At 42.8% G+C, this 23,320-nt stretch overlaps 2 protein-coding genes across 2 annotated transcripts; both read left to right on the forward strand.

Moving 5' to 3' along the window:
- The first annotated feature begins 801 nt into the window (after positions 1 to 801).
- vhl (von Hippel-Lindau tumor suppressor) lies at positions 802 to 3,744 on the forward strand. Its single transcript, XM_084445338.1, has 3 exons — positions 802 to 1,225; positions 1,519 to 1,644; positions 1,881 to 3,744. The coding sequence occupies exons 1-3, from the start codon at positions 1,024 to 1,026 to the stop codon at positions 2,090 to 2,092; spliced, it is 540 nt and encodes a 179-aa protein (XP_084301464.1). The 5' UTR covers positions 802 to 1,023; the 3' UTR covers positions 2,093 to 3,744.
- An 11,131-nt stretch (positions 3,745 to 14,875) lies between these two features.
- tatdn2 (TatD DNase domain containing 2) lies at positions 14,876 to 23,000 on the forward strand (the record flags this gene model as incomplete). Its single annotated transcript, XM_084446060.1, has 8 exons — positions 14,876 to 15,008; positions 15,430 to 15,439; positions 20,116 to 20,431; positions 20,555 to 20,989; positions 21,124 to 22,197; positions 22,322 to 22,449; positions 22,572 to 22,755; positions 22,860 to 23,000. 8 exons carry the CDS (start codon positions 14,876 to 14,878, stop codon positions 22,998 to 23,000), a joined length of 2,421 nt encoding a protein of 806 aa, XP_084302186.1.
- Positions 23,001 to 23,320: the final 320 nt, after the last annotated feature.

The following is a 23,320-nucleotide window of genomic DNA, read 5'->3' on the forward strand; positions in this document are numbered from 1 at the left end:
ACTCCATCCTCGCTGGGGCACCGGCGTCAGCCATTAAACCTCTGGAACTTGTCCAGAAAGCTGCTGCTCGCCTGGTGTTCAACCACCCCAAATTCTCCCACACAACTTCCCTCCTCCGTTCCCTATACTGGCTCCCTGTAGGCTCGCATCCAGTTTAAAACTCTGGCGCTAACCTACAGGGCAATGATAGGAACAGCCCCCTCCTACCTCCAGGCCATGGTCAAACCCTACACCCCCTCCAGACCGCTACGCTCTGCTACCTCGGGGCGACTGGTTCCCCCGTCACTCCGAGGCTCCTGCGGTTGATCGACACGGTCACGGCTCTTCTCTGTCCTGGCCCCGCAGTGGTGGAATGAACTGCCCACTGATGTCAGGACAGCAGAGTCGCTGCCCATCTTTCGTCGCAGGCTCAAAACTCATCTCTTCAAGAAGTACTACAACAATCCTCCCACCTAAGCACTTATTGTATTATACTATATTGCACTGTAGGCCTACTTTAGATTGCGATTCTTGCACTTTGCCTTCAGCACTAGATTATGCTCTTAGTCACTTGTTTTAGAAAGAAGATGTAGGCCTACTTGTGAGTTCTGGCAAGTAGTAGTACATTGGCTCTTCCTACGTTTAATGCAATTATTGTTAGTCGCTTTGGATAAAAGCGTCTGCTAAATGACTGTAATGTAATGTAATGTAAAGTAGCAAGGTGCGTTGGCCGGCGCTGTCTAAGACTGATTGACACTAGATACAGACCAATCAGATCTCTGAATTACTTGACGCAGTTTTCGACCCCCTCGGAAACATAGAATCATGTAAACAACGCCAGCAGTTTACAAAATAGCCAAAACGTGTTCGTTTAACTTACTTAATTTTACTAGCTAACATTTTGATAACTAGAAGCAAAACGTTTTATAAATCTCTTGAACTGGACAGGTTAGACCTTAAGCGTGATTTTCGTCTCCGTTAGTTATCAAGCTCATTAGCTAACCTCAGCTAGCTAACGTTAGGTAGCTAGCTATCAAGCTAGCTATGCCACAAGAAGTGCAAGGAGAGAATGAGACAGAACTGCTGCCATATGTTAGGTCTGTGAATACTGGCATTCCTTCGAATGCTGTGTTTTGTAACCGAAGTCCCCGAATGGCACGATTGCTTTGGATTAATTTCAGCGGACAGCCTCGTGCCTATGCCGATTTACATCCAGGAACAGGGCGAAAAATGAACACTTACGTAGGTGAGTGAAAAGTCGGACAAGCTTGCCAACAATAACGTTGGCTAGCAAGCTATTCGTTTGGATTGTTAGCTTGTCCAACGTTATGTTGGCCGTCTAACGTTACAGGACAGAAGTGGGCCATACGTTTGCAAGTCCCGCTTGTTGGCAAGGAAATCTCCTTCAGACATCCCCCAACCAGCGGACATAACACCGCGATCATATGAGTTTCCATATCGCTCTCTGTGTAGACCTAGGTTGCAATGTTTCCCTTTATTCCTCATCCTCAACATGCTCTTTCTTTGAAATTTTCTTAGGTCATCCCTGGATGTTTAGAGACGCAGAAACAGACGAGCCACTGAGAGTTAATAACACCAGAGAGCTGTTTCTGCCTCAGTCGACAGGTCCTGGAGAAGCCGTCTTCATCAACATCACCTTACCAGGTCAATAACGACACTCAAGATATTGTTTTATGTTATTCATGGAGGCTTTTCCTTTGAACTGAGGACAAGGTCCTGGACAGTGGACACACTAGTGAGGGTTAGGCCAAATGACCACTATCATTAGCTGATCATAATTAGCCTCATGCTCAGGCTTACAGACACTGCTCAGCTGTGTGCTTTGCTGTAAAGAAGGCGTGTAGGTCTTTGTCAAAGCTGATCAATCCCTCTGCCTGCAGTTTTCAGTCTGAAGGAGCGCGCCCTCCAAGTGGTTCGGCGGCTCGTTCGCCCGGAGGACTACAGGAGGCTTGAGATCGCCCGGTGTCTCCATGAGGAGCTGGAGGACCCGCCCAGCACGCTGAAAGACCTGCATCGCATCGGCCTGCGTGTGAAACAGCACCTGGAGGAGAGGCGAGAGCAGGAGAGGCTGGCTGAGTTCAGCACAACTTAGAGATGTAAACCCAGGGTCACAGTCAGGACAAGGCCATTGACTGACTGTTGCAGATAAAAATCTTGCCAATAGAGCTTAATTTAAGCTTATTTTTTCCATATGCCATCTACCAGAGAGGCTGGCTGCTCTACACTGTATTGAACTGAACATTGGACAATGTACCCTGCTGATTGGAGATGAATGAAGCCATATGGATATTGCTGACCTGGTGCCTGTGCGCCTTACATTTCAGGTTCCTTGTATATACAAAAATCTTTATTGATTACATTGTGTAATTTGCCGAGAACAAAATTATGTAAGAGCGGTCAATGGAAACCAAAATCATTAACCCATTGAGGGCTGGATTCAAGGTCACACCGAAAATCAAAGTAAAAAATTGTGTTTGCCCCCCACATGCCTGTATGCACTCCCGGTAACGTCTGGGCATGCTCCTGACAAGACAACGGATGGTGTCCTGGGGCATCACCTTCCAGACCTGGACCAGGGCATCACTGAGCTCCTGGACAGTCTCCTCCCAGACCTGGACCAGGGCATCACTGAGGTCCTGGACGGTCTGTGGTGCTAATTGGTGGCGGCAGATGCACCGATACATAACATCCCAGAGGTGCTCAATTGGATTCAGGTCTGGGGAACGTGAGGGCCAGTCACCATTTCTTGCTGTTGCCTCTCCTGTCCACTGCCTCCATTTGCACCAAAGCAGTTGAAATTGATTCAAAATGTACTCTTTCTTACTGGACAGATCGATATCCCAGAAGGTTAATTGAGTTGGTGTTATACTGTGATGGTTAAGCGGTCCCTTAATTTTTTCAGCAGTGTATATATATCGTGCATTCGATTCACATCACATGAACATGGTAGTGAGTACAGTCTGTACATTCCCTGAGTGGATCATGTTTAAAGCTGCAATAATTGTTTGTTTTTTTCCACATTTTGTCAAAACTTATTAAAACCACCTGATAGATTGTTTCATTGTAGCCATTGCATCCTAATAGCATTGTACTTCAATGGCTCACCCCTACCAGTCACCAGGTCTTTTTATTACAGCATTTCTGCCTGTGTTTGCTCTGCCCCTGTGCCTTAAACGTACAGTACATATTGTACAGGTACTATACTATACATTTTAGGCCTTTCATTTGTAAAAAAGTCTCTTACTGCCATAGCATTAGGAAATCGGTTATTGCCGCTTTAAAACATTTGACTAATCTCACTTCATACTGTTACTATTGGTCATTACTCCACTTTCACTGGCTTTGAAAGATCTTTTCCATTCAGTTAGAGTAGATACACACAGGCAATCAAGATTACCAGTATGTTTTATTATTAAGTGTGACAAACCATCCATAAATATCGTATTATTCTCAAGATGTGAGGGGAGGTGAATAGATTATTTATGACCAAATATGCCAGCCATAGCAAATCTCTTAGTGGTTAAAGCTACAGTGATGTTTGCGCTATGAGCCTGCTCCGAGCTAGCTCCTAGCTAGCAGCAAGGAAAAATTCTGAATGCTCTGTGTTGCTGATTTCAGCACGCACGCACACATTGAGGTGTTGCCACACCTTAATGGGAGGAGGCACCCTCAGGTCCAAGATTTTGTTTGTTTGTTTTTTATTGCTCTGGTGTTCTTCAAAACCAAATATTAGAATTGCTGTAGCAGAGCCAAACAGTGGTCTACAAAGTCTTATAAATCTTATGGAAATCTAGCATAATGTAGCAAATTATTTTTATCCATTTGTCACACACTGATATTTGAAGCTTTCTACGTCTGTACAATGACTATGTATATTATACAGTATATATTATGTACAAAGATATACTGTAGCCATAAGTAAACATATTTTGAAATGTCTTTGGGCTGGGCAGTAGATTTGTTTAAAGGTACTAGTTGAAGAGGATACAGACAGGCTGATATATCAGTGATGATCTTCTCCATAGTGCTGGGGGGATATTGAGCCATCATGAATTTTCAATATGGTGCCTATAGCCATTTACAGTAAAGTCAAGTTTATTTGATATAGCACATTTCATGCGACAAGCACAGACTCAATGTGCTTCAAGAATAAACAATACGATACGATATAACTTTGTCAGCAATGCTGAAATTGGTCTTGCGACACAGCTCATATATGCAACACATAACATAGTACACACATTTGACAAACTATAATAATAATTAAATAAAAATGATAATACGTGCTACATCCATACACACACACACACACACATACATACATACATACATACTTACATTCTTTTACTGACTATGGCTCAGAGCTAAATTTAATTTTAAGGTTGACTGATGAACAAATGACTTTTTCAGTCTAACCTTGCTGAAGCCAGGGACTCTAAATCTCCTTTTTTGAAGGCATGGAGATATAGAGTCCCTGGCTTCAGCAAAGTTAGACTGAAAAAGTTATATGTATATCATTATACACGATAGAACATTAAAATAAGAATGTATTACATATAAAATCATGTAAGATAACACAAAACGTGATAAAATAATTACAGTACAGAGACAAAAGTATAAAACAAACTTGGAGGTTAAAAGCTTGTGCAAAGAGATGTGTTTTTAGCCTGTTTTTAAAAGAAGGCACAGTTGTAGCAGACCTTAATTCATGTGGTAGGGAGTTCCAGATAGGACCATAATGGCTGAAGGCACCAGAAGCTGATTTAGAATTAACCTTGGGAATAGTGAGCAGAGCTTTACTTGACGATCTAAGGGATCTGACTGGTTTGGATTCAGTGAGCATGTCAGAAATGTAGGAAGGAGCTAGACCATTCATAGACTTAACAATTAGAAGTATTTTAAAATAAATTCTCTGTTTTATTGGGAGCCAGTGAAGAGAGATTAAAATAGTAGGAACCCTATTATTTCCCTTGTATTTTCCAGTGTTACTCTTTTCCTACATTTAAATTACTCAAAAAGTCCTGGACCAAAGATGCTATATCACCAGGAGGAAACTAGACCCCAAGTACATATGCCAAAAAGAATGATCCATGATTCATCCATAGGTGGCGCTACAGTTACTGGTTCAAAACGCAAAATAAAAAAAATGCTAGCATTTCCACCCCATTACATGAAAATGTATGAAACCAGGTATGTTTGTGTCTTTCCTCATGGAGAACAAATATGCCTCAAGAACCCATAATGTCCACCATAATGGATTTTTCTGCAGACTAAAAATTTGGCAAAACCTATTAAATGTTTCTTTAAATGAACCAGAAGTCAAATTGGTCTTAAATTTCTCATGTACTCTACATGCAGGGTGCATGCCTCCCTTTAGGGTGTTAACTGCTAAGAGATCCGTTCCAAGATGGCTGAGAAACTGGTATTTAAAATTGACTTGAAAATTCATTCAACTCAACTCAACACTCAAACTTCACTCAACATCCACATTTCTCTGGAATGCATTTGGCTATAAGTGTAACAAATGTCATGCATTTATCACAAAATGCACAATTGTTGTGGTTATTTGTCACACTATTTTGCACAAGGTGATTTCATACAACTCCTAGTTCCGACTGCGCATTTTGATTTGCCAAGACGCATTCAGAGCTGTGCCAGGGTGGGAAAGTAATCTCATCGCCCCTAGTGGTAGCGTTCCTAATGCCGAGAGAATGAATGGGATTTCTCATAGACACATCTTTTGAAAAATTATATCTTGGTAGACACCAAAAAGTTAGTAGAATGCCTTAAACGGCAAATACTTGGAGACAAACTTTCTGGTGATCATAGTTGATTTTCAATCACAATCCGAATTATGAAAATATTTTTCTTAAATTCCATTGACTTTGACTGGAGGAATGGAGCAATTTTGAAAATTTGAAAGAAGGCGAAATACTGTTTGAAATTCTCACAGTTGGTAGATTATTAATGTAAAGACACTCACAAGTTTTTGTTTTGATAACTTCACAGAAATGGCTTCGTAGTAGGCCTACTAATTATTCGAAAATCCGGTCTATGGGAGTTCACATTGAAATTCCTGTAGTCCTAGACCTGCCATGTTGGGGACCAACACAGGTGTTTCAAATGAATCAATTAGTTCTACTGCATAGGATTCTATGCAGTAGAGCCAATCAGATAAATTGAAACACCTGTGTTGGTCCCCAATATGGCAGGTCTAGGACTACAATTTAATACATCCATGTTTGAAACCCATGAATTGAATAGCCACAATATATCAACGGGCAAATCACCGGTAAAGGTATCACTCCGTAAACGCTAAACTGTAAACAATGGAGAACTATTTGTTGTTGTATTGGCAATGGCTGAAAGCAACAGAGTTTAGCCATGGATGTATTAATAGAACTGGATAGGGTCACTCCATGGATGTATTAATAGAACTGGATAGGATCACTCCATTCACTGACTGCTCGAAAGAGTGAAGCCCTATTGAACCGCGCCATCTTTGAAAAAAATGCGTCACTGATACCTTTGACATGCGCAGTCCAAGCCCCCAGGATTCGAAATCTAAAGTGAAGGCCTATTGAACCGCGCCATCTTGGCTAGATTTGTAGTCACTTGGCTATTTCCGGTGACTTTTGACTTGCGCAGTTGAGCTTCTCTGGCCGACGCGCGTCCACGCACGTTCCCGGCTCTCCCCGCTTTGATTCAGCAATGAAAACCGGCTTGCATATTAACCTGTTTTTGTCAAATATATCAATTGGAGAAATTATTTTTTGATCCTGGCATCTTAGTTTTAACAGGTTAAATATAATTGAACATGTTTTGTTTGCTAGTAGATGGAATTCATTCCGTTCGCGATAACGTTATTGCAGCCAGGCTAAATTCCTCCAGGGAGCCAGTGACAGGCGAGTTGAAGAGCTTCACTCCCCGCCAGCAGGAGCTCTGGCCGCGGCTACCGCATCTCGGAAAACCCGCTGAGTTCATGGCTGCTATTTCACACTCGCCCTTGATCAATCCCAATACCGATCCATGGTAATAATGAATCAATCGTTCAGATCAGATCGGCAGTGCTGCATGCATGTTACAACATCATTGTTAGCTTTATTAACATAACCATAGCCTACATTTATCTCTCTAACGTTAGGCTATCCATCTTACACCAGTCGGCCATTCGATAGCTGGAAGCGGTCAACGCCAACGTTGACTGAAAACACCCAAACTCAGTGTATCGTTTCATCTTCATGCTACACATCAACTCCTTTACATTGTATGTGAATAAATTCCTGTTATTCTAAAAATATCCCATTTCTGTCCATTCCTGGAAAAGGCTAATAATTGCTGTCAAATGATCACTCCAGTTTATCACCGTATCCCACTACCATTTCAACTATGCACAGGAGGTTGTCTTGTGGTCATTTTCATTAAAAAATGATTAGCCTGATCAGTTTGTTGTATGTATTAAGCCCTTTTTGAGCGGTATGCTTGTATTAATAGCTTATAGCTTGCCATACTCACCAACCTTGGGACCTCAGAAATAGGGAGCATTTCCAAACCAAATTGCCAAATAACCAAATTTATTCACATACAATGTAAAGGAGTTGATGTGTAGCATGAAGATGAAACGATACACTGAGTTTGGGTGTTTTCAGTCAACGTTGGCGTTCACCGCTTCCATTTATCGAATGGCCGACTGGTGTAAGATGGATAGCCTAACGTTAGAGAGATAAATGTAGGCTATGGTTATGTTAATAAAGCTAACAATGATGTTGTAACATGCATGCAGCACTTCCGATCTGATCTGAACGATTGATTCATTGTTACCATGGATCGGTATTGGGATTGATCAAGGGCGAATGTGAAATAGCAGCCATGAACTCAGCGGGTTTTCCGAGATGCGGTAGCCGCGGCCAATGCTCCTGCTGGCGGGGAGTGAAGCTCTTCAACTCGCCTGTCACTGACTCCCTGGAGGAATTTAGCCTGGCTGCAATAACGTTATCGCGAACGGAATGAATACCATCTACTAGCAAACAAAACATGTTCAATTATATTTAACCTGTTAAAACTAAGATGCCAGGATCAAAAAATAATTTCTCCAATTGATATATTTGACAAAAACAGGTTAATATGCAAGCCGGTTTTCATTGCTAAATCAAAGCGGGGAGAGCAGAGAGAGCCGGGAACGCGCGTCTACATTTCAGATAAATGTGAACTTTTTCGTGGACGCGCGTCGGCCAGAGAAGCTCAACTGCGCAAGTCAAAAGTCACCGGAAGGCCAGAAAAGCACAACTGCGCAAGTCAAAAGTAACCGGAAATAGTCAAATGACTACAAATTTTGCCAAGATGGCGCGGTTCAATAGGGCTTCATTGTTGATAGCGGCCAGTGAATGGAGTGGCTGTATCCAGTTTATATAATACATCCATGGCGCAGTCAAAGGTATCAATGACGCCTTCTTGTAGTCAACGAACAGATTGCGTTCAGGGTTCTCCCCGCTCTGAGTTAGTAATGAAAAGCGGCTTGCTTATTAATCTACTTTCGTCAAATATATCCGTTGGAAAACTTTTTTTTTTATCCAGGCATCTTAGTTTTAAAAGTATAATTGTGACTGAACATTGCTAGTAGGTGGTATTCATTCTGTTCTCAACAACACGATGGGCAGCCAGGCGAAATAGCTCCAGGGCAGGCGAGTTGAACAGCTGTCCACCCAGAGACGGGATCTCTCGTTGCGACATGAAGTTCACGACATGAAGTTCGCGACTAACCCGCCGATCTTGAAACAGAATGAATTCCACCTATTAGCAAACAAAACATGTTCAGTCACAATTATACTGTTAAAACTAAGATGCCTGGATAAAAAAAATGTTTTCCAACGGATATATTTGACAAAGGTAGATTAATCAGCAAGCCGCTTTTCATCGCTAACTCAGAGCGGGGAGAGCAATCTGTTCGTGGACTACAAGAACGCGTCATTGATACCTTTGGCTGCGCATGTCAAAGGTATCAGTGACGCGTTTTTGTGTGTTGGCTGTAAGCCGACACACCGAGGGAATCCTATTTGTCGCTCCCTTTCTCGTCCTTCCGTCGGGTTAGTGACCTGCAGTTCTATGTCGCAACCACAAGAGGCAGTGGTCCCAGAACATCAAAACAAAAAGACTCCACTTCAGGTCAGTAGTAGCGGAGTGGCTAGTGCGCTGCCTATCACCGCGAAGGTTGTGAGTTCAATCTTTGATGTGGACATACCAAGGTACCATGACATATTTTGTCACTGGATGTTATAGAAGTTATGTAACGAGCGCGGGTCATATTTGTTAATTATGGACCCTTTTACAGCCTAGTCAATACAAGTATGCGCGCGCATTCTTGAAACAGTAGCAGAGGAAGACAGACGAAATCGTCTGAGGACATCATCACAAATGCCCGCGTTTGCGGTGCCCATTTTATATCAGGTACGTTATTTTGATTACCTGGTTTCACTGGAATGTCTGGTTGAAATGTAGCCCTTCTCAGTGAACATGAAACTTCACTTACCGAAGCAAAAGGATCAATTTTAACAAATGCTGGGTTGAAGCTTCAAAACACTGCCACCACCACAGAAGAAGACTACCTCGGAAAAATAATTTCACTCGGACAGAACGCTTTATTTAATGGTAGCGCCGAGGCTTCAAAACCCAGCATTTGTTAAGATAGACCCTTTTGCTTATGTAAGTGAAATTTCATGTTTATCTGACACTTGTAAATATGAGCGCCTCTCCTAACTAGGCCAACACCGATTTATTTTGACGGCAAAGTGAATGGACCAGCAAAGGACTGTTGTCTGACATGAGCGAGTGGAATGCGACAACGGGACTGAGAAGGGCTAGTTGAATGTAGAGTAATATCTGAAGTAAACAGTAACCCATAAACTGGCTGCACGCTAAGCTAAAGCTAAGTTCAGGAAATGAAGCCCAATGATGGCTAGCTAACGTTAGCTAGTGCTAGCTAACACGCTAGCTAGTGTTAGGTAGCTAACTCAAGGCCCGGGGAGTCGGAGATACTGTGCACTCTCTCAAAGTGCTTTAGCTAAGGTTAGCTACTACAAGCTAGCTAGTCCTTGTCACCAACACTTGCCTCACAACGTACGTAGCTAAACTATTCACACAGCAAGCAACGCCAGCTGACTGGGACTGTCTCGTGAGTAGAATAACCAGTGTTGTGAAATACATTTAACAACTGGTCAGTTGATATGTTGCACAGCAATCGTGCAGGACAATATCATTAGGGCTAGGTAAGGTAGCTAGCAAAGTCAGCTTGCCCAGCTGGTATGGTTATAGGCTCATTCCTATGGGATACCTTAGTAGTTTGTGATTTAGCAATGGGTTGACTAATCACTAGATCAATATTCAGTCGAGATCACTTTTGTCAAGGTTTTGATCTGAACCATTGTATATGATCATAAGTAACCTTAAAACGGCTAAACATGCATTTTCCCTTTACTACTCCTTTAAGTTTAAAGTGAAGGGATTAAGAGAGGATGTTTTTCTCCAGTAGGTATTAAGCAAATCGTAACCATAACCTACAATTAGGATGGGATCTGCAAGTTAGGAATTTCTTGTTATATGGCTTTTGATCAGTATTTCTGTTCATTAATTGAGCTTTTTTATGTTTAGGTACCATAAAAGCAAGTGAACTACCTGATCAACAAAGGGATGGCGTCAAGAGCAGCAATGCAGTCATCAACTACGTTTCTTCAACAAGGAATTGGAGAAACACATGTGGACCTTCATTGTGACAACTGCAGTGGACAAAACAAGAACAACTTTGTGCTGTGGTACTGTGCTTGGCAGACCATGCACAAGCTTCACCTGAAGCTAGACCTACACTTCCTGATTGCAGGCCACACCAAGTTTGCCCCTGACTGGTGCTTTGACTTGATCAAGCAGTGCTATAGGAAGACCAGAGTGGACACTTTTACTGACATTGCTGGGGTGGTGAGAGACAGCGCTCCTGTGAAGAAAGTCAACACCCCACAGCTTGTCGGACTTGAGGACGGCACAGTGCTTTGTTGAAAGCTACAACTGGCACCAGCATCTGAGTAGCTATTTCAAAAAGCTCCCAAACATTGAGTTACCAGCACTTCAGGTAATTATCATTGTCATGTATTAGCTATTCCATTTTATGGACATGGTATGGTTGTATTTTATTTGTGGCCAATATTTTAATGCACTATCTCCATTCTGTTCTGTTGCAGCTTTGATGCTGGGATGCCTGGTGTGGTTGAGGCCAGAGAACACCGTGATGCAACACCAGTCAGGTGTCGGCTGCTTTGCAACGCTGATGTCCAGCCCCTCCAAAGATGGTCTTCAGGTGCAAGCCCCACCCGGACTGGACATGGCCAGACAGCAGTATCTGATCATGGATGGCTGTGACTGTGTCCATGATACAGGCAGTGCAATTACATAACATGTCAAGTATACTGTACAGTAGTATACAGTGGTGCAGAGAGTTGTCTATTGTATAGACAAGGTGTTCAATTGCTCAAGTGTTGTCAGGTGTTGATTCAAGTGATAGTGTACAGTAGTGCAGAGTCAGTTGTCTATTGTATAGACAAGGTGTTCAATTGCTCAAGTGTTGTCAGGTGTTGGTTCGAGTGTACAGTGGTGCAGTCAGTTGTCTATTGTATAGACAAGGTGTCACATGTTCACTTCTGTTATGCTGAGGCTCAAGACATCACTTGCCCCCTGCCAAAGAGTAGCTCGGAAGAAGCCCCCTGCCAACCAGCAGCTCAGAAGAAGACTGTCCGTTTATAGTACTCTGGTTGTACTATACATAGGCCCTCACTCTCATTATAACAATGCCACCCCCTGGACCAACAAGTGAACACTTGACACCTTGCACCTTGTCTATACAATAGACAACTGACTATGCAGCACTGTACACTCGAACACTCGAACCAACACCTGAGCAATTGAACACCTTGTCTATACAATAGACAACTGACTCTGCACTACTGTATACATGTGCATTACATGCCTCTCTTCTTTACAAAGATGGTCACAACCACAACATGTCCTGAGAGCACATGCAAAATAATAACTTATGGCTACTTTTAATGTGTACGTCTGTATGTTTAATAAAACTTTAAAGAAAAGTTTCAATCAAGACTTAAGTATTACCTATTCTCTTGAGTACTATGTTTACAATTGTTCATTCATGATATTATTACAATTGGCCTTTCAAGTCTGCCTACACTTAGGTTACTTTGCTAAGAACCATTTTAATTACAATTTACTTCTAAGGGCAAATCCTTTACTTTCATATCAATATAATATGAAGATCCTAGTAGATGTCCAAATAACCCACTGTGTCCTGGGTCTACTTATTCACCACCTAAAGGGAAGTGCAAAACAGCAAGTCATGACCTTTATTCAGAAACAAAAGTTGAACCCATTGCAGCAAAATAGCTAACATTACAGGAATCATCAGTGTAACTGCTTTAGCCACTGACCGCTACCATTAATGTTATGGAAGCTGCTGCTAGTTGTTGTGAACCCATGAGCTTACTGGCTATCCTGCTCTCATTGTGCTGGATTAGCATTGGAAGCATTGGAACTGATGTGTCCAGGTGACAAGACCCATCTTTATTTATCAGACATTACCGTCCTACCAGTCCCGCACAGAAACAAGCCAGCCAACACACATAAGCCAGGCTGGACCTGGCCTGGTTTTCAAAGATGGCGCGCTTCAATAGGGCTTCACTTTAGATTTCAAATCCTGGGGGCCTGAGTTTAGCGAAATTGAACACTAGGGCACTCGAGCTGTGCTCTCGTGCCTACGACCGTAGTACAGCCGTGCCATTAACCAAGATAAAGCACTCCCTCTTGTGGATTATTGCTTAAATAGGAAACATCAACCACTAGACCATTCAAGATATCTATTACGACAAGACTGTTTTGACACAGGACAAGATTGTGTACGGATGTGTGCATAGCATAGCCTACACTGCTACAGATATAGGCATAGGCTACAAAGATGTAGCCTGGGTCAGTTTGAATCCGCCCATTCTAAAGTTTGCTTATTCTTCTGTCAACGAGTTGACAACTCTATCTGATATCAGCTGGCTAACAAAGATGTGTAACATAAGTGACTGAAATTATATCCCGCAGTGACCGGCACCATACTTGCAGAGAATGGATACTGTTGCTAGGTGACAAGAAACACATTAAACATGTAGCCCTGTCTTTGTGAGACAAGTTGTTGCAGGAACATGCAGGCAGGGGAAAAGAAGAAAACTTGGGACCCTAGTCCCTTCAGAAAACAACAGTGAGTACAATTCCATCAATTTAGAATTTAAACTGAAATATAACTGCATAATTTAAGCAAATTATTGCAAATGTTCTTTTATGTTTTTTGCATTTTAAGTTAAAGTCACTTCCTGAATTGACTGAATTTAAATTGAATTAATTTGACTCCAAACTTGGCTTATACCATTAAGTGCAGGTTTCTACTGTTTCTTTGTTACTGTTTCTACTTTTCGTTACTGTTGCTATCAGTATAGTGGTTTTGATTGGTACACACTGGTGCACAAACGTACATCTCTGACTGGTTCATTGTACACGTCTGGTACAGTAGGTACCGTAGTTGGTATTAAGGAGACTGTAGTACATTTGAGTTGTTCTTCCATAGTATGACGTTTTGGCCCAGAAGTCACCCTGTGGTGTTTCCACATGTCCACACAGACCACTGGACCAAGATGAAGACCATGGTAAATGCATGACCAGGGGCTACCTTTCCTTAGTCTACGTATGGTGTTACTGTATACAGTACCTACAGTACAGTATGTGCAGTAATTAGGCATGATTAATTGAGTAAAGTGTGTCATCCCTTTGAATTATTTAATTTTAACCACATTCTCACCCAGGTGCCAACCTATTTCTGGTCATTCCCTGCTGCCATGGTGACAAAGAGAGGTACACGCCATTTGTCAAATAAGATCATTAAAATGGGAAGCAACAGCTCACTGTGATCACACCAGATGGAAATGTATTGAGTAATTCTATGACTTTAATATTCAAAAAGATAAATAATTAAAATATATGCAGTCTTGATGTGGTCAGTCAAGGTCCCTCCTCTCTCGTTCCTGAATAATGTACCTCTTTCATTAACCAAACTCATTTTTTACACAAGATTTGAATTATAATGGAATGCTGCTGCTGTTCCTATTCACTTACAAGGATTCAGGTTTAGCTCTGTCCAACAGAAATGTTTTTCCCATCTTATGACTCACATTCTGTGATCATTTTTGGTCTTTCAGTCAGAACTCTGTGAATTATACGCTATTTAGCCTTGACTTCTAAAACTCTTTTCAAGCTTTTACTGAGTGGAAATGCCTAATGGATGATAGCATCTGTTTCTCTGCTTGTCAGGCCTCTAATGGTACACAGTAAGTACCACTCTGTGCATCGAGTATATGCTTCTAGTTGGGTATCCAGTTGTGGTGGCTAGTATTCATATAGTCTTAGTAGGCTGGGGATGAGGGTGTAGTGCACTGGTCGTTATTAGGTGGTGTACGGGGTTCAGTCTTTCTTGGCTTGTGTATGGGGGCTCTTGCACTTCATGTGGTTTCTTAAGAGGAAGAATATGTTCTTCTTGCCTACTCAGATTCCCCAGCTGCTTTGGAACCTCCACACAGCCTTCACCTTTTACCCCATTTGATGCAGAACATCTCTGATGTCACACCTGGGAACCCTATCAATTCTCAGACACAAGGTGGGTCCTCCGCCTCTCTCCTTTGGACCGAAAAATCAGATTCACTCGTAGAACTGCAGTCAGCAGGAAGATCTAACTCAACTAAACACAGTAGTTTTTTTTTTTTTGCTTGTTGATTAACCTTCTGAAGGCATGAGTCCCAGTGCCCTAGGAGGAGCTAGTGGTGGTGTCCCGCTCCAGAACCTGACCCAGTACAGGAACCAGTACAATGACCGCGCCAGGAGGGGCTTCCAGTACTGGCCTGTCGAGAAGAAAGCCCCAAAATGTAAGCTTCTGACAAGTACTTGTCTCCCAATACTTGTTCTCTGAAGTAACACATCAGTTTACATAACCTATGTGGCACCAGGGCCGGGGATGTGTGTGTGATAGTATTACACATGTGAGCAAGGAAAATAAGATCCCTTCCCCTATGTCTAATTCATTTGAGTCCCTGCTGCTCAAGTCTTTACCACAGTCCTCTCAATCTTTATGCTCTCCTCTCCCTCATATTTATATAAAAATGTTATCAGGGGCCTGCAAATACAAAACCCAGAGTGCTTAGTGTTAACTCTTTCCTTTCTGTTCCTCCTGGGACTGGAAACATCCCTAGGTCCCTCTTTCACATAGACTGGTTTTCTCTGATTCCATCCCCTCCTCTGGAGCAGGACAGCTTTAACTCCATCCTTTCCTGTGTCATTGCCTTGTAGATGTAACCCGGTCAGCTGCGCTAGCTGACTCTTATCACATAAGGATACTGAAGATATGTCAACCAATAAAGAAGTGAACAATATTTCAATGATACCTGTAGTGAGATGGTGTACAGAACTTGAAGATTAATCAATGGTATTCCACAAAGGGATTAACTGTATATCTGTTACTGAATTACTGGGATCTACTGTATATTTGACAAAAGCATGACTGGATGTTGTTGTGTTATGATTAACTGATAGATAACCCTGGATATTATGTGTGCTTTAGCACACTCCCGAGCAACTGATGTACAGTCTTTGCTTCTAAAGGTCATGGATCGAGCTTCGGAGCCTACAAGACCTCGCTGGGATTGCCTGGAGTCTGAAGAGAATTAGCTGCTTTTTTATGTTGGAAGTTTGATGAAACAGTTTGGTTCTAGACCTAACAGGAATTGTATTTGTATCTCAACTCCTAGTTCTGTCTTTCAGTATTTGTTGCATGGATGTGATTTGTTGTCTGGTATCACTTTTGACATGATTAATTAGGGTTTGCAAATAAGAAATAATATACATTATATTAAGCAGCCACTACTGAATTGAGTATGTTCAACTATAAGTGTCTAGTGACCACTTCCAGGTTTTAACAGTCATCACTGTTATGCGATCTTTGAATTATACATCCTTATTGATACATAATCACATTGTTGTCAATGATCCCAAATCAATGTGTGTGTGTGTATTTATATATACATACATATACATATATATATATATACATATATATATATATATACATATATATATATATATATGACTGGATAAGAGCAGAAATATATATAGAAATATATATATAGCAGCAGTTTTGTATATATTTTATATATATATATATATATTACACCTTTCTCAAGTTTTTCATGAAGATATATATATATATATATATGATCAAGGCTGTTTTGGTGCATGTTTGTGTGTTAATATTCTCTGATCAGTGAAAATTGTAAGCCCAACCCTGACACACACACAAACTTCACACTGAGCCTGCTAAGCAGCCAGTTAAGCAAAGGATAAAGGCAGATGTTAACCTGTTGATATCCAATAAACCATTCACTTGAACAAACAGCACAATTGTTTTTGTAAGATACTGTACTGTATGTAAGTTATGTACATATCATTATCATTCAAGTTTATTTGAATAGGGACAGATAGTGTACATTGTTAGTTTGCGCAGCAATCTTCCAATGAACTGCATAATAGGATGTACAGCTATTGCAAATTTCCAATGCCCATCCCTAGAAGGGCCTTTAAAATAACAAACATAAAACATGTATAAAATATGCATGATATACGCAGCTGACAGCTCAGTCAGCCTCCGCCCAACAATGCAAGTTGCAGTTAACATTCAGTTGACCTTTGACATTTGAATACCAAAATCTAACCCAATTAATCTAATTAAGTCCAACTGGACATTTTGGCCAAATATGTAAAAATTCTGTCAAGGCATTCTTGAGATATCGTGTTCAGCAGGCCAAAAACACCTTTTGTGAGGTCAGTGACCGTGACCTTTGACCCCCACAATGTAATCAGTTAATCCTAGAGTCCAACTGGACATTTTACCCAAATATGAACAAATTTCGTTAAGCCTTTCTTAAGATATTGTGTTCATCAGGCCAAAAACACATTTTGTGAGATCTAATTAGCTCTTCATTCAGTCCAACTGGCCATTTTGGCCAAATATGAACAAATTCTGTCAAGCCATTCCTGATCTATCGTGTTCACTAGGCCAAAAACGCCTTTTTGGAGGTCACAGTGACCCTTGACCTTTGACCCCCACGATACAAGCAGTTCATCCTTGAGTGTCAGTGAACATTTGTACCAAAGGGGACGGACGGACGGACAACCCGAAACCTATCGCCTGGCGGAGGCATAAAAATATTCACAGCATACACATACTGTATACCTACCCCCTACATATATGCATACACACAATTATACACAGCACACTGTACACATGTATATACCCACCCTTCCTTACGCCTACATACACACATACTTACATTGTACACCTACAACCCCCCCGCCCCATGGAATTATTTAATATTTTGAGTTCTGTGGGTAGACCATTCCACGTATTAGCTCATACTATAACTATGATAAATAACCCCGGGGGTGAAGTATATTGTCATCTGCATTTACATGTATGGTGCATAACATTGAGACAACATTGGACAGGGTGCAGGGACGAGACAGGACAGTGCTAAGGGCGAGTACAAAACGCTAGTGCAAAAAAGGATGTGGAATGGTTTGTGTCTTATAACACACAATATAAAGATTTGGTAGCAAGACATTGCTTTCTCTTCAATGTACACTAACATGCAAGGGTTTAGAAAGTCAGTGGGGAGACAGGCGAGACAGGGAATCCCCCTCTCTTCTTTCCTAGCATGCCCCCACCTCCTCTCCTTGTTCACCCCTCTCTTATCTCTCCTTGTTCACCCCTCTCTTATCTCTCCTTGTTCACCCCTCTCTTATCTCTCCTCTCCTTGTTCACCCCTCTCTTATCTCTCCTCTCCTTGTTCACCCCTCTCTTATCTCTCCTCTCCTTGTTCACCCCTCTCTTATCTCCCCTCTCACGTTTCTCACTTTCTTAGCTTGTCCCATTTTGCCCCAGCTTTAAATAATACCATGTAAACAAAACGTTAAAAATAGAGAACCCTAAGGTGGGCCTTAACTGACACGTTGTGAAATAGATTTTCTTATGAATAAGGGTATACCTGTTAGTCTTTTTAAACATTGACAAAATATGATTACCATGAGAACACTGATTCCATTACAGTGTCATACACATGGCCACATTATAGGGCTGTCTGAACTTTTTCAGTACAGTCGACAGCATCTTAGCTGTAATAAGCATTGAACTGTAGTCTTAATTACATACTGTACAGTATGCCATGTTGTTTATGTTTGTCGAATAAGACTGGTGAAGTATATAAAGACAACAATAACAATGAAATCCTATTTCAACTTTGAGTATTGATAGTTCTCTGCACAATAATGAACTTTAACAAACAAATTAATGGTCTTCTAACTTTTAACCCTGGTTGTAAAATGCAGTAAATCAGGAACTGGATGTTGGATGTTCTGAAGGAGTCAAGCTGAAAGAGAAGCTCACTTTTACACCCCCAACCCTGTCTGACAACTTCACACGAATCACAGATCTCTTCTTCGCACTTGTATCACTTTTTTGATCAAAAGTGTGTTTTGCTGCTGCAGGGTTAGTATCCTATTCATTAATTTGGAATCAGATACATTGTACATGACCTTCTTTATGAATAAACATTGAAGAAAGCAAATTTGCATCTGATTTGAGTAGACTATTTTGCATGAAATGTCATAAATCCCAATTTTTTCTGAGATTTGGGGCATAAAGGGGTTAATATATTAAAGTCCTCACCGACATCACTGGGCACCCTCCTGTATTTTTGGGGGTAGAGGCAACCCCAAGCTACAAGGCTCAATAGAGAATACAACTTTACCCGACAAAACAGGTTCAGCCCGCCGAGGAGAGCCTGGTGACGCGAGGCTAGATTCAGCCAGCACCAGGATCCTTGAACGCAGTTAGGACGGCAGGCGGCACAAGCGACCCAGATAGCCATTCAGACGTCGGGCGCTTATGAATAGCCTATAATTTAATCATAACTTCTAAGTTATCTGGTTTTGGTTTAATCTATATTCCAATTGCCGATTGGAAGACGAGGACCAGAAAAGCACGCGGATTTCCGCTTTTTTGATTCACACGAAAAACGGAAAAACTAAATAATGCATTGAATCGTATTATTTTATCCTGTTATGAGACAAGTTGAATAAGCTTTGGCCGCCAGGTATGCTACGCACGGACCATTGTATAAAGCCACCTGAAAAAGCCTGTCAGGGTTGATTGAACTAACTCAGATCAGCTGCTGTTCAGAAAAGTTGAGAAGTCTCCCATCTCAGGGTTCAGAGTGCACAGACCACGTGGTTTCGGGTGTTTCTGACACGCACATCTCGTGGCTGCTGCTGTTTCCGTTGAAGTTCAAACTGAGGGTAAATTTGACTATCAGCATGTAATATTTGATTATTTCAATAAATAATGCCGGATGAATCCCGGATTGTCATGTAAAAAAGTAGGCTGTTGAATGAGGAGTGAATTTGTGAATTTTTTTTATTATTTTTTTTTAAAAATTGTGTCGGCTAGAAGTGAACGGGCAGTACATCAGCCAAGCCAGCATATTTGCTAGTTAGCTAACTTAGCTAGCTAACTAGCTAACGCTTGCTGCTTCTGTAAATTACCAAAGCTTGGAAATAACGTCAATGCCCAACTTTCTGGGAAAGCAAGCATGAGAGGCTCAACACTTGCCTATAGCGTTTTTGATAGCTAGCCAATCATGTGTCCATCTTTTTCTTGCATTCCTTCCAGGTAGAACAACAGAAAATGCCCAAACTGTCTCCTTGGAAAAAAAGATGGAAAACTAAGTTTCAGGTCGTGTTCTACAATCAACGGAAGGAGTTTACAAAAGGCTGCACTGCATGGTAAAAAAAAGCCTCTCATTCTGTAGTTACCATTGCCATAACAAAAATTAGATATGACTGCCTTCTGTGTTTCTTGCAATCTGCATACTTAGTTTGGCTTTGGCTTATGGGTTGCTTTTTCTTTTTTTTGTGTCTCATTAGGGTGAATGAGATGGACAGCAAGAGAGAGAAGGTTAAGTTTGAGTGGCTAAGGACAACGATCGGCTCACCCACTAAGTTCCAGAAGAGCAATGTTGGGACACCGAGACCAGCTCGCTGGAAGATGTCGAATGAAGAACTGGGTTTCCCTTTACCGGGTGTAAATGTGTCTTCTGCGTCTGCCGGTCTTGGAGAACTGGAGAATATCAGTCTGGACACACCCAAGGGGAAAGTAGATGACCAGAGTGGGAGCAAACTCTCCATAGGCAAAGTCACAAAGCTCTGCAGGAGACGTCTCAAAGCCCTCAATCCCTCCAAGGTAAGTCCTGACTGTGGGTCCAGAAACACCATTCTGTTCCATTGTCCTTGGCACTTCTGAATTGTAATTTAACTCCGGTGTAACAGCTAATAGACAACGCTAAGATATTTTCTCTTTTTTTAGTCGACACTTTTGGACAGGACCAGGTTAGAGACCACTAAGGGTAATTCCACACCTACACATACCTCTTCTGGCTTGAAGAGGAAAGACAGGACCCCAGAGGAAGGATCCAAGGCTATCTACCTGAAGGCCTTGACGGCCGCTGTTGGAGAAGAGAGGTCCACCTCCCCAGCCCAGGTCTCCAGCACCAAGACCCCCACTCTCATCAAGAAGTTTCTCGGCAGGAGGGCATCGCTTAACACGACCGATGATGAGATGCCCAGTCTAGAAGTTGATGAAAGTGCAGCCTTTGAATTGAACTGCTGCTCAGCCCAGTCAGAGAGCGATTCTGAGGTTGTGGCTTCGGTCACTGATGAAGTGGACCACTGGTTCCGTCCACTGGTGTTTCTGGATACAGACACAGCAGATGAAGGCGCTGACCTCAAGAAAGATACACGGGTGAGTTCCAAACAAAATGAACTGCTTTCACTCATTAAAATTGGACTAAATATGCTGATTGAGATTTCTTTGAGTTCCTCTATCATTAAGTAATGTCCCAATTTTCACACTTTTTCCACTTTCCCTCTTCCAAGAGTGTGGTCATCAAAGCAGATGACTCGCCTGATTGGTCAGATACTGAGGACCACGTTGTGGTGGCAACTTTCTCCCAGGATGAGCGCTGTACTGAGGAGCCAAAGAGGAAGATCAACATCTCAACTCTCCCTGCCCTGGAATATGTATCCAATGCTGTCCCCAACTACATGATGCCCCAAAACCACCATTCAGGCACCTTGCAACGCGACAGTCCTGTTCTACCCACCCAGGGTGTAGTGACCCCCTCCCCCTCCTCCTCTAACAGACTGCATGGTACTTCCCTCCCCCCCAGCGAGGGACCAATCATGCCCTTTCCACAGTCATGGAGGACAGTCTTTATGTCCTCTAAGCAGACCACCCCAGGGACGCCAAGCAGGAACCAGGATCAGACGCCCCCCAGACGCACCCCTGAGACACCCAGGATGAGCACGGGCAACCAGCGACCTACCAGCAGTCCATTCGCCTCTCCGGACCTCTTTGCACTGCCAATGCGCTCCAGCCCAACGGCCACCTCCAAGATCCCTCCCCTAGGACACAACCTGTTCTCCCCCTACCCCCCCTGCTACCCCGCCCCGCGCAGGTACTCTGACGCCCTACTTAATGGCTACCCCTCCACCTCCCCTGGTTCCTACAATGCCACCAACACCAGGAGGATGTCCGTGGGGGCAGAGCCTCTCTGGACCTGTGACCCCACCCAGGGGGTGGCGGCCAAGCTGGGCTTTGTGGACACCCACTGCCACCTGGACATGCTGTACGGAAAGCTGGGCTTCCGTGGCACCTTCGAACGCTTCCGGAGCGTCTACCAGAGCAGCTTCCCGCCAGAGTTCCACGGCTGCATCGCTGACTTCTGCAACCCTGGCATCATGGTGAAGGAGGCCTTATGGGAGGGGCTGCTGGGGGAGGAGCTGGTGTGGGGAGCTTTTGGGTGCCACCCCCACTTTGCCAAGGAGTACTCAAACACACATGAGCGCAGCATCCTGATGGCCATGCGGCACCCCAAAGCCGTGGCGTTTGGAGAGATTGGCCTAGACTACTCCCACAAGAACACCACCAACGCCTCCAAGCAGAAGGAGGTGAGCCCTGGTTTGCAGGATCTGGGCCAGGATTTTTTCTCATCCAATTTATTAATTTAGGCATTTGTGGGTTTTTGACTTTGGCTTCACAGTGAATGTCATGTTGGTTTGGCGCCCCCTGCAGGTGTTTGAGCGGCAGCTGCGCCTGGCGGTGGCCATGCAGAAACCTCTTGTCATCCACTGTAGGGACGCAGACGACGACCTGCTGGAGATCATGAAGAAATGTGTGCCCCGGGACTACAAGATCCACCGGTGTGTGTGTGTGTCTGTGTCTCTGTCTGTGTCTGTCTAATGTGTTAATGGCCAGTTTGAACGCATAAAGGGGGTAATGTCTCACACTTGAATTGTTTAATTATTTGCCATTTATGTTTCAGGCACTGTTTCACCAACAGTTACCCAGTGATTGAGCCCTTCCTGCAGGAGTTCCCTAATCTGTATGTGGGCTTCACGGCCCTCATCACCTACCCTCGAGCCTCCGAGGCCAGAGACTCCATTCGCAAGATCCCCCTCGAGCGCATCCTCCTGGAGACAGACGCACCCTATTTCTTGCCTCGACAGGTAGGCACACATTTACACTTAGATGTGGCTTTCACCAGCATTATGTGCTAGAGTGCAGAATGGTATGTATTGTATTTTATGTTTATATCTCTGCCTCGCCTCAGGTTAATAAAGATGTGTGCAGGTTTGCCCACCCTGGCATGGGCATTCACACACTCCGTGAGATCAGCTTTCTGAAGGGACAGCCCATAACCACAGTGCTCTCCACTGTCCGACACAACACCTTTGAGCTCTATGGCGTGTGACCATGCCAAGATTGACCAAGACTTCAGTATCTAGGATCTCATCTGGACATGAGGCCACGTTCAAATATTTTATGTTCTGTATATGTGCATCATTAGTTGGAATAGCCATCATTGTTATATAGTTGATTGATCATTAATTAATTGATTGATTTTGTTTGATGGTTGATTGGTATTATTTTGGTGTTGTGATGAAATATGACATTCTTCTATCCCTGTTCTGCATGTCTTTCCTCGTCTGCGTGTTTTGTTCTGCAGACTGTTGTGAGATGGTTTGGTATGATGCATTGTTTTCATGCGCTTGTTAAGTAAAAAATATTTTT

The sequence above is a fragment of the Borostomias antarcticus genome (assembly GCF_949987555.1).
Source record: "Borostomias antarcticus genome assembly, chromosome: 11".
Taxonomy (NCBI): domain Eukaryota; kingdom Metazoa; phylum Chordata; class Actinopteri; order Stomiiformes; family Stomiidae; genus Borostomias; species Borostomias antarcticus.